This window comes from Cydia strobilella, chromosome 1 (genome assembly GCF_947568885.1).
Source record: "Cydia strobilella chromosome 1, ilCydStro3.1, whole genome shotgun sequence".
NCBI lineage: Eukaryota > Metazoa > Arthropoda > Insecta > Lepidoptera > Tortricidae > Cydia > Cydia strobilella.
Genome location: NC_086041.1, coordinates 34,578,311 through 34,590,804, shown reverse-complemented (window position 1 = coordinate 34,590,804; position 12,494 = coordinate 34,578,311). Strand labels below are relative to the sequence as shown.

At 35.6% G+C, this 12,494-nt stretch overlaps 1 protein-coding gene across 2 annotated transcripts in view; it reads right to left on the bottom strand.

Annotated features, from left to right (window-relative positions):
• Positions 1-12,494, bottom strand: part of LOC134745208 (pyrokinin-1 receptor-like) — a 74,752-nt gene that overhangs the window by 33,009 nt on the left and 29,249 nt on the right. For both annotated transcript variants that reach the window (XM_063679208.1, XM_063679214.1), the window contains exon 3: positions 8,928-9,035. In XM_063679208.1, coding sequence (XP_063535278.1) covers positions 8,928-9,035 — 108 coding nt within the window. The remainder of the gene's footprint in view (positions 1-8,927; positions 9,036-12,494) is intronic.

Below are 12,494 nucleotides of genomic sequence, written 5' to 3'. Positions count from 1 at the left end.
ACAGCTCTATAAAGTTTTTTTTCCTGTTTTTTTTTTGTTTTTTTTTAAGTATTAATTACGGGTTTTTTAAAGGGGTTTTTTTTTTAATTATTTTTGCGCTACGACGCATGGTTTAAGAGATACAGCCCTATAATGATATTTTTTTTTAATTTTGCCTTTTTTTTTTTTTTATCTTATTTATTTTATAAGCCATACATCTTTAATTTTGCCTTTTTTTTTTAAATATAAATTATGGGTTGCATAAAGGGGTACGAAAATTTTAATATTTTTGCGCCACCACGCACGGTTTAGGAGATATTATATCTATATATATAGCTATAATAGCTCTATAAAGTTTTTTTCCTGGTTTTTTTTTTAAGTTTTAATTAAGGGTTTCTTAAAGGGGAACGAAAAATTGATTATTTTTGCGCTACGATGCACGATTTAGGAGATGCAGCCCTATAAAGATTTTTTTTTTGTTTTTTTTTCATTGTGTTTTTTGTATATTAGTTTGGGGTTCCACAAAGGGGAACGAAAATTTGATTATTTTTGCGCTACGACGGTTTAGGAGATACAGCCTTATAAAGTTTTTTTTTTTTTTTGTTTTTTTTTTCATTGTGTTTTTTGTTTATTACTTTAGGGTTCTGTAAAGGGGAACGAAAATTTTATTATTTTTGCGCTACGACGCACGGTTTAGGAGATACAGCCCTAAAATGTTTTTTTTTTTCTCTTTTTCTTTTTTGCGTTTTTCAATCTTAATTAGGGGTTTCTTAAAGGGGTTTTTTTAATTATTTTTGCGCTACGATGCACGGTGTAGGAGATACAGCCCCATAAAGTTTTTTTGTTATACTTTTTCTTTTTTTTCATTGTGTTTTTAGTATATTACTTTGGGGCGTCATAAAGGGGAACGAAATTTTTATTATTTTTGCGCTACGACGCATAGTTTAAGAGATACAGCCCTATAATGATTTTTTTTAATTTTTTTTGCGTTTTTTTTTAAATATAAATTATGGGTTGCATAAAGGGGAACGAAACTTTTATTATTTTTGCGCCACCACGCACGGTTTAGGAGATATTATATCTATATATATAGCTATAATAGCTCTATAAAGTTTTTTTCCTGGTTTTTTTTTAAGTTTTAATTAAGGGTTTCTTAAGGGGAACGAAAATTTGATTATTTTTGTGCTACGATGCACGGTTTAGGAGATGCAGCCCTATAAAGATTTTTTTGTTGTTTTTTTTTTCATTGTGTTTTTTGTATATTACTTTGGGGTTCCGTATAGGGGAACGAAAATATGTTATTTTTGCGCTACCACGCACGGTTTAGGAGGCTCTATAAAGATTTTTTCCTGTTTTTTTTTTGTTTTTTTTTTTAAGTATTAATTAAGGGTTTCTTAAAGGGGAACGAAAAATTGATTATTTTTGCGCTACGATGCACAATTTAGGAGATGCAGCCCTATAAAGATTTTTTTTTGTCTTTTTTTTCATTGTGTTTTTTGTATATTAGTTTGGGGTTCCATAAAGGGGAACGAAAATTTGATTATTTTTGCGCTACGACGGTTTAGGAGATACAGCCCTATAAAGATTTTTTCCTCTTTTTTTTCTTTTGTGCGTTTTTAAATCCTAATTAGGGGCTTCTTAAAGGGGAGCGAAAATTTAATTATTTTTGCGATACGATGCACGATATAGGAGATACAGCTAATACAGCCCTATAAAGATTTTGTTTCTTTTTATTCATTGTATTTTTCATGTATTACTTTTGGGTTACATAAAGGGGAACGAAAATTTTATTATTTTTGCGCTACGACGCATGGTTTAGGAGATACAGTCCTATATATTTTTTTACAATGCATGTGCTCGAAAAGTGCGTTTCCTACGGAGCCATATCGTGCGGAAAGTACTGCTTTTCCGCACTAGTGCTTTTTGTTTTCAATTTTTTTTACAGTACATATGGTGCTACTTTCTCGCACTAGTGCGGAAAAGAGCACTTACCGTGCATATGTCGAAAGTTTAAGGGCCATATGTACTGTAAAACGTACGATACACGTGCGAATAGGTAATTCGCAACTCGTGTCGATTTAAAACACTCCTTTTAATAATTAAACTTATTTGCCATGATATGTTTTTTTATTTACTCGCACAATGCATAGTAAAACATTGTATGATACACGTGCGTAAAGATGATTTCCGCACTTTTACTTTACTTTAGTGGTACCTTTTCCCTATCACTGTCACAAATGTATGTGGCGTTCACGTAAACGCGATATTTTTAAGATTTCCCTGCGCAATGTTGCCAGCTCGCTCGCAAATCAAACATGTACTTACAGTTCTTTTGCATAATGGTGACATTGTACAATATCTATGAGTTTTAAATAGGTAAAAGATAATTCGACGCATTCTTTGCTTGCTTGTTGCTTGTTGTTGTGTTGTTTGCGTAACTTCTTTGAATAAGTTGCGTTAATTTGGCGCACAGGCGAAGTAAACATGCGTTGCGTACGGCAAGGTCACGCCGCGGCCCCACCCTGCACGGCCTCCGTTGCCCATTCAGACCGCCCGCTAGCTTCGTTTGAACGCAAATAATATTTTTGTAATATTTGTTTATGCAGTGGATGCAAGTGACACAAATTCATACATCTTATTTATCCCGCATTTCAAATTAATAAGATGTAAACTCTAATATCTTTAATATTCTTTTGTAACGGTGACAGCCTGTTACAACAAAATCATCAAATATCTTATGAAGCTATGCCTTAATAAGACACAAAATCATTTAATGGACCTATTTAAACGATTAAATTCGACCTAAGTAATTTTTTTTAACTCTAATTTTTTTTTGTGTCATTTAGAATATTATGACATAGTATCAGATTGCAGTGGACGTAATTGACACAAACTATGTTTTCACACTAAAAACACTATCCTAAATGCAACACAGTTACATGTTTTCTCTCGAATATTTTTTTCTCTAAAATAATTCAAAATAAAAAATAATTACCACAAAATAACAAATTACTAGAAAAGCAAATTATATATATGACACAAAACAAAATGTAAGATTTACATCTTAACAAAGTATTCATAAGCGAAAACAGAATTGACTTTAATATTTTTATAACCTAGGGGTCAAAATATAGCCAGCGGTACAGGTCTAAAGTATCTTTTTACTTAAAAGAAGGTTCTTGTTTTGATCGTATAGTTAAAACCTGTTGTGTACCCAATAAATCATTTTTCATTTTTTCATTTTCATTTTCAAAGATAGATATAACTCCGTAATAGATGGATACAGCCTAAGGAAAAAACGTGCCTCGAAAATCAAGAAAATTTGATTCTCGTTCAGAGGGCGCTACTAGCTTTGGCCTACTGTCGTATAGATGGCGTTGACGGTGTCGTTTGTTATTTAACAATTTTAACGCATATCAGTGAAAGAACATGGGTCAAAATCATAAAAATAGTTAATGCAAATAAAAAAATCATTTATCCATATTTAAATACATTTCATCGTATTTTTATAAATCTTCATTTTTAGTTTTAAAGTGTGTCGACAGATGGCAGTGAATTTACTGGGGTTACAAAATTTACTATGACAGTACCGCTCTAATGCTAACACATGGACTTTTGTTCGAAATAAATAAATATTGATTGATAAAAGTATGAATTGGTCTCATGGCTATAACAAACATTGTTCCTGTGCCATGATGGCGGTAAATATGTTTGGTCAATTAACACAGATACAGTGGAACCTCTTTAAGTCGATAGTATACTTAAGTCTCAAGGGTAACTATAAAACATTCGTTATAACGATTTTTCATCATCATCATGTATCATTTTAGAGAGGTTTTTTTAAGCTTTTGTTTGTATAAGATTTCGAGTTTTTATAGGTTTTTATAAGATTTCGAGTTACAGAGGAAAAACGAGTTACGAGTTCGTACTACCATAGAGTAACTGATACTAGAGCGTTACTGTCATAGTAAATTTTGTAACCCCAGTAAATTCACTGCCATCTGTCGACACACTTTAAAACTAAAAATGAAGATTTATAAAAATACGATAGAATGTATTTAAATGTAGATAAATGATTTTTTTTATTTGCATTAATTATTTTTATGATTTTGACTCATGTTCTTTCACTGGTATGCGTTAAAATTATAAATAACAAACGAAACAGTCAACGCCCTCTATACGAGTGTAGGCCAAAACTAGTGGCGCCATCTGATCGAGAATCAAATTTTCGTGATTTTCGAGGCACGTTTTTTCCTTAGACTGTATCCATCTATTACGGAGTTATATCTATCTTTGGTACTACGAACTTCGTAGTAATAATGTAATGATTAACCAACGCGTACAGTTCCGAGTTTTCATTAAATTTCTAAATTTTTGTTTCCTTCCATTCCGTTGCCGTCGTACAGTCTATGAAAAGTGGCAACGAGATGGAAATAAAGATCATTAGTATCGAAAGATTCAAAAGAGTTCGTGATTATAAATATAAATAACATAAAATTTCTAAAATCTTATTAAAAATAAAATGGCGTAAATAACAACTATAGTACTTAATATTGTCTTCAGTTACCGCTTCCGTTACGGGTGTCACCCGTTGACCACGAACGCTGTAAAGGGTACGAAACGTCGGGATGTATTATAAATTCAATATACGCGATATAATCCGTTTTCATAGTTTTATCTCATAACTATAGTACTTATTTGTATACTACCATTTATCCTCTATCCTAAACGGTAATCTAGGCTTAGAGTAACGTTTTTGTCGAAGGGTTTAACCCATCTTCGGGATCCAGGGTCTGCGAGGGTCGTTGGAGAATGATAATAGTGCCAAAGCAAATATATTTCCTATTTTTTACATTTCCGAATCCTACTTATGAATATTTATAGACGGATGTATCTAACGTAACGGCCGTAAGGGTAAGCCGAACAGGAGGCATTCGAAATTTAGAAATCCGACTTGATTTGATTTTGCGGCCACAATCATCTTTGAGACCGATGACCGATAACTTCAATCGAAAATTTTGCTTAAACTGCTCAAACTATAATAATGTAAAAAAAAGTTAAATTTGTACGAAACCCTCGGTGGGTGAGTGCGACTCGCGCTTGTCCGTTTTTTATAAATAAGTACCATTTTATTTATTGTTACATAAAAAATTTGTACAGCGTTACAGTAAAAACTAATATACAAATTAATGATAAAAGAAAAAGTATATACAAGAAATGACAAACAACAAAACAATTTCAAGATATATCCAGTGTTTCACAGTACGCCAGACATGTCCGACATATATTTGCCCAGGAAGTTGCAACAATATCACTTTCTGGTGCCCATGACAGAAGCAAGTTCAACAGTCAGGGGCTCACTGACTATCAGTCCGCCGGACGATACCGGCCTGTCAGTTATTCCGAACTGTAAATTTTTTGTTCTAACTGACAGGGTGATAGTCAGGGGCCCCTTTAGGGCACGCACGGCCGGAGATTTCTGTGCGCTACAGTGCATGTGGTTGGGACTGCCAAGAGATTATAATTTCGCGGCCTTAGATAGAAGATAGAACCATGGTTTCTGTGCGCTATAGTGCGTGTGGTTGGGACTGCAAGAGATTATGATTTCGCGGCCTTAGATAAAACCATGGTTTCTGTGCGCTACAGTGCGTGTGGTTGGGACTGCCAAGAGATTATGATTTCGCGGCCTTAGATAGAACCATGGTATCTATGCGCTACAGTTCGTGTGGGTGGGACTGCCAAGAGATTATTATTTCGCGGCTTCAGGACCGTACAAAGAATAGACTATAAATTAACCGGTTAATTTAACGAAGAAATTGTCTTATCAAGGTTTAGCATACAGTTTCCAAAGTACAATATTATAATAGTATGTAACTCGTTATCACACGAACCCCCGATTTGCATAAGTGATTGCCGTCGTACATTTTAATCGTAGGTTTTGTATGCAAATACGATAAATTATTAGCAATTTAAAGTTTCAAACGTCATAAAATAAAGATGATTGGTATACTTTTTGTTGTGTTGTTGTTGGTGTTGGTGTTTGTGCTGTTGTTTGTGCTGTTGTTGGTGCAGTAGTTTTTGTGTAGTAGTTTGTTTTCCAAAGGAAAAAAGTAATTAAGTTGTACTTTTGCTAGAAAGAAAAGATCCGCATGCGAGCACTTCATTCCCGCAGCTCGGCCTTCGGCCTCGCAAGCTTGGGAGCTCGTTCGGCCCTACGCGGAGCTCGGCCTTTGCTGGGTTTCGAAGCTCACCGCTTCGCTTACTAAAACACTTGGGAGGGTTGGTTTTGCTTTGAGGGGTAAACGAGAAGTTGGAGCTTAAACACGACCCAATAGTAAAAGTGTCAGTCAAGCGAAACGACAGGCCGAACGCCGAAGGCCGGGTGTACCGAAATTTTATGTGTATAGCCTTTAGTTGTAAATATTCTGTTTTTTTTTTCGTGTGATTGTGTATATAGCGGTAAAGTTTACGTGTTTTTATTTAGTAGGTATTAATTTGTGTGATGAGCACAGATATTTGTTCTTGAGTCATGGGTGTTTATTATGTATTTGTATATTATATATATTGTTGTCTGAATGCCCACAGCAAAAGCCTTTTTGAGCTTGCTATAATATCAGTATGGAATAATATTTTTTTTATTTTAAATTTAAGTTAAATAGAATCTTACTCATCACAAAAAGTAGTATTTCGTAGGTAGGTAATATGATCTTTGAATAACCCTTTAAGTGGCAGTAACCGGATCCTGGACAATTGCGTTAATTAAATTTGAAATTTGATTATTCAAAATAAAATCGAGATTCCGACAACTCAAATGAGTTGAACGAGTTGAAGCGAAGCCAAATGTTTGCATTATGGAATTCTTCCGAAAACAACTTGTTGAAGTCAAAAGCCATTACAGATTTATAGTAATAATAAACTTTTACACCACACTAAAACACTTCAAAGCATATAAGGAAGGAAAAAGTAAACATTCAGAAATTGGAACATTACTCTAACCGAAGTGCAAAGAAAAATATGATTCTCGTGAAAATTTTCCGGACAAAACCAATATTTTTATGAATGCTTTATGACCTGAACATCCGGCTTTTATCTTTAATGATGTGTGAATGAGTTGTGTAAATATATGACGTTTTCAACCAAAAGGTACCACATTGTCGCTTGTTGATAAGGTTGATTTCTAATTGAAGCTATATGGAAATAGCGCCTTACTGACAAGAGACAATAAGTACCCTTTTGGTTGAAAATGGCACAATTATCATCTCGAATTTAAACTGTCGTGAGTCATACTAACACTGAGCTAATTATACTCACGAATTTAATCTGTGCTGTATGTTTTATTGTTATATTATGTAATGTTTGTTTGTGTTTACGAATCCCATTCCTATTCCATTCCATTCCATTCCATTCCATTCCATTCCAACTATAGCATCCTTTCGCTTGTTCGTGTTTCAATTCCATACTCGCAGGTAAAATATAACTTTGCACATTTGTATAACAAATAACTATTTTTTATTATACCAATATTATTTCAAGTTACTTTTATAAGCGTAGTATCTGAAGTATATTTTTACATAAAATATGCCTAAATCAATTACATTATTTCAAACTGCTGTCAGTCTCCCGAATACTGGATATTAGTTACATTACAACCGTTTTCATTTAAGATTGTACATGATAAAAATACGTTGTGAAAGATTTTTTAATGTTTTGAAGATAATAAGTTTTGTTTCAGTTAAAAGATTGTAGTTTAAAACTTTTAATAAATTTTAGGTAAAAGACGTTTAAAGTACCTACGAATAATAAAAATATTCCTACAAAAAAAGAACGTATTCTTGAGAAGTAATAATAATATAGGTAAAGGAGCATTCCACCGTACCTAACATTGAGATATTCCCAGGTAGCAAAGTGACGTCAGCGACGTCATAATGAGGCCTTTATGACGTCATTATGACGCCTTTATGACGTCATTATGACGTAACGGACGTCATCATGACGTGTAAATGCTACCTGGATTACTATAGAAGCTATACCAAACAATGAAATTGTCGCATTCCAAGCTGTACCAAGCGAACAACACGTCGTAAGCGCCGTTCATGGCGCTTACAAATATGGGGCATTTTCTATGAAAAGGGACCTTATTGTCGATGGCGCTTACGCCGCACAGCGTCGCGCGGCATTGTATTTATATCGGATCATCGTTTATAATGGCGTAAGCTACATCGACAATAAGGTCCCTTTTTATAGAAAATACCACATATAGGTCGCGAGACTCACACTCCGCTTAGGGTTTGTTGTCAAAACGACATCAACGCAAAACTGGTTCTGTGTGCCGATTTTATACGTTAGTTATAATAGTTCAATATTACGTAACCCAGGTAGCAAAGTGACGTCAGCGACGTCATAATGACGCCATAGTGACGTCATTAATACGTCAAATGCTACCTGGGAAAACCTACTTTTACTATAATACATCAGTTGACAAAGAAATTAAGTGAATCGTACTCATAATTACTTACGCCAATACTTTGAGCTACATTAAGGCATTGCTTAAATAATAGAATTTGTTAAAAAAGGCATGAAAAACTTACCGTTTTCTTGGAATGCTCTTCAAGCACTTACTTATACGTAAGCGAACAACTCGTGAACCTAAAGCGGCGCGGCGCGGCGCAGGTAGCAAAGTGACGTCATAATGACGTAATAATGACGTAATTATGGCGTCATAATGACGTATAAATGCTGTCAGGGGCGGGCCTACGGCGTTCGCGTTCGCAACGAGATCGCCCACGTAGGAGACTTCTATAGGTATCAAAGGATTGATTTACCCCGCTTCGCATCGCGTTCGCGTGTTGTTCGCCTATGTAGTAAGCAGCGTTAGTTTCCGTGCAAGGCTCTTGGCTCAGAGCCAACAATAGACAATGATGGGTAAATTGGTTGATCAATCCGCTTACCTTGAAGGCGTTTCTGAATTTATTGGACATGATGTTGTAGAGGAAGGGGTTGATGGCCGTCGACAAGAAATATAGCACCCCCGACAGGAACGTTAGCACGATGTACACCTGCGAAATAAACATTACGTCAGAAAAGAGGGGTCAAATAAATAGGTTGAATGCTATAGTTACCATAGTAATTGCCAGTAGTTTTAGTTGCCATAGTAATTGTAAGGCAGAATGCAAGGATTGCTAGGTAGATGACTAATAATACGATTCCGGATCGTATCAAAACACGATGAAGACCATTTCATATTGTTAAATTAGAATAGGCCTCTAATACACTGACAAAGTGACAATGTCCCAGGCAGAGACCATTAAGCAAATACAACAGCGGTGGTATCATGGTCCCATTTTTGTCACTTGTCATATCATGCGTCACTTTCGCACTTACGTACTTAATAGAGCGTGACAGGTATGGTGACAAATGATAGACAGCCGTCCGTCTTAGCCTCGCAGGACTCAATCGCGAATTAAATTAACTAGGAAATTACCTCTGACGTTCATTAATTAATTAAATTGACTTTAACGGAGGATACCTTCAGGTCCCTTTAGTATTCGCGAGTGTCCCATTCTTGTTAATAGTATTTTCTTGTTACAAGACGTGATAGAATTTTGTTTAAGGATGGAAATGTTGAGGCAATCCTCATCTATAAATTCTATGATACTGATTATTTTGTTTGTCTCTTAATGTTTTTTTTTTTTTCTTGTTTATTTCTTTTTTTTTTTTTTTGTTTGTGTTCTTAATGATTTCTCTGTATAATTTTTTTGGTATGTTTGTGTTCTTAATTATTCTTTTTGTGTATTTTTGTATTATTTTAATTTAATATGTATATTTATGTGTTATCTGTCGTGGCATCACCGAATGGGCCCTACGGAAGACCAGCGCTGGCTTTATGAGTTGGGTCCATTTCGTGATGCACAACAAAGATTTCTTTTTTTCTTGCTGTTGTTGTCTGTACATGTTCGTACATGTGTTGTGAAGTTGTGATCGTCATGAATAAATATCTTTATCTTTTATCTTTAACTGGGCTTTTCTCCAGAAACTTCCTGCCTCGCGCAGCGCAACTGTGGAATGAACTAGCCCGCGTTGTCCGGATCCGGATCGATACAACCTTTCAATCCTTCAAGAGCGTACTCCCATCATTTTAAAGGCCAGCAACGTACTTGCAACCCCTCTGGTGTGATGAGTGGTGCAGGATGGGTGAAGGTTACCATTAGACGATTTGTCTGCTTGTTTGCCCCTTATATCATAAAAAAATTCTCTACTACGGCACAGATCAGAACTACGGCATGTTCCAAGTAACATACCTATTTTGATTAAAAGATTTCCTTGGCTTGCAGCCTTGCAGGCTAAGATTAAGCGTTAAAAATGTCCCAAAGCCATAAATATTATGTTTATGAGACCTCGAAACTTTGACCTCGATAAACTGTTTTATTATGAGGGGCCGAAAGTTTTTGATATAGGAAATATCAGTCTCTAAGTACCAATTATTGGTTCTGAGTATATCGAGACATTCTTTAATATTCAAATGTGATATCGCCGATAACAGATACTATCAGATTAGTGATGTCATGGGCTGCTAAAATACAATGTTGAATTCCACCACTTCTCATAAGCGGCGGTGAGGAAGGCAGTGGAGTTCCGTTGTACGAATAGATAGGTATCATTTGATATTTACTATGAAAAACCCATGGTTTTTGGAGAAAGAAATCATCTTGAGGTAAACGAACCATTTCAAACAACGACAAACAACAACAACAACAACAATTGTATCATGATTATCATCTACAAAATGTACACAGTACTGCAATAAATCATTCTTATTCTTAACGCCTCGTTTCCGTACTAGCTTGGAAGGGATCAGATGACAGTCGATTTCATAAAAATTATTAGGTGGTCAATTGAAGCGGACCTCAGGATATGTACGGTTACCATCAGTTTGGCACTGACATAAACGCCATCGAGAACGTAATTTACTTTCAATGCATCTCGCTCGCACTAATAAGCGAGTACGAGCGAGATGCATAGAAAGTAAATTACGTTCTCGATGGCGTTTAAAATGTCAGTGCCAAACTGATGGTAGCCGTACTGGCGTCCGCTAGCGCGGTTGCTCGGAGCGAGTGAGCGAGTTAACGAAAATTAGTATGAGCGTTGCTAACTGGTGCGGACGCGTGCGACGGATTTTGCCTACCATTGGCACCCGCGTGCGTGCGCCCGCTCCGTGCATCCGCGCCACCTAGCGGACGCTTACGAACGCTAAAACCGGGTATTCATTAGGCACATTTATTAATAAACTGTTTATGAATTTGATCATCATGTTTCGCAACATGTTTACCGTAAACACTGTTTCTGAAACTTGACAGTGCTAGGATGTCGCCCGAGGAGGTATATGCGTGCTGCTTATATAATAATTCACAATAAGAGTATGACAAATATATTAAAAAAAAGGCAGTGGATTAGAAATATAGAAATTACAACACTGTTTTCATGTTTCTAAACTTGCGCAACACACGTCCACACTTGACAACTTTTGTTTAAAAACTGAATGTTTCGTCTTGCTCTCCACCTACAGTGGGGAACACAGTAACATGTTATGTTTCATCATTCTAGTTTATAAACATGTTTAGAGATGATGAAACATCGTGCAACACTGTTTATAAACAGTGCTTAAACAGTGTTTATTAACAAATGTTGCCTAATGAATACCCGGCTTAAGATGAGGAGAAAAGAAAGAGGTTGAATTTCGCTCACTCAGAGGCAAATGTATTATTAGACTGTCAATATATTTTTCACATCACCAATTCGAAAACCTTTTTCTTCCCTGCTAGGAGGGATCAAAGTGGCACTTTTCTTCCCTGCTAGGAGGGATCAAAGTAACACTTTCCTGTTCTATAGGACACTATTTTTACATTTTTTTACATTTTTTTAGCTTAAATAATAGTTTTAAACATTATAATTACCTCATAGGTGATGTGAAAAGCAATATGTGTCACATGGTAGCAAAATTATTTTCATCTTGGGCGTAACACACTTGAATCCCTTACTACGCTCAGGATTCTACTTTAGAACCCCTCGCTACTCTCGGGATTATATTATCTTCTAGAATCCTTCGCTTCGTTTAGGATTCAATTGTACGCCCTCGCCGTAAATATGTCATTTTGCTCCCTTGTGACACAATCTACTACTTGATCTACACTGCGTATAATCGAAATATTGTAAACTTCGTGTTTGACCCTGCATTTGACATTTCATTTCAGTGACATGATAGGAACATCAATTTTGAAATCGATTTCGCTGGCAACACTGTATTTTCATTTTTCAAACTACAATAGAATGTTCTAGGCATTGTCAAATTCTATTCGACGCAATATTTTTTTACCGTTAGCGCTACTGTTATTGAATTGACCTGTCAGGGTACTCAGGGTACGTATAGTCTGATAAGAAATTGTAGAAAATAAATGAGAGCGCCACTGAGCGTAACTGTCACATTTTTTAACGTAAAACGCTTAAAACGCTTCGATTTT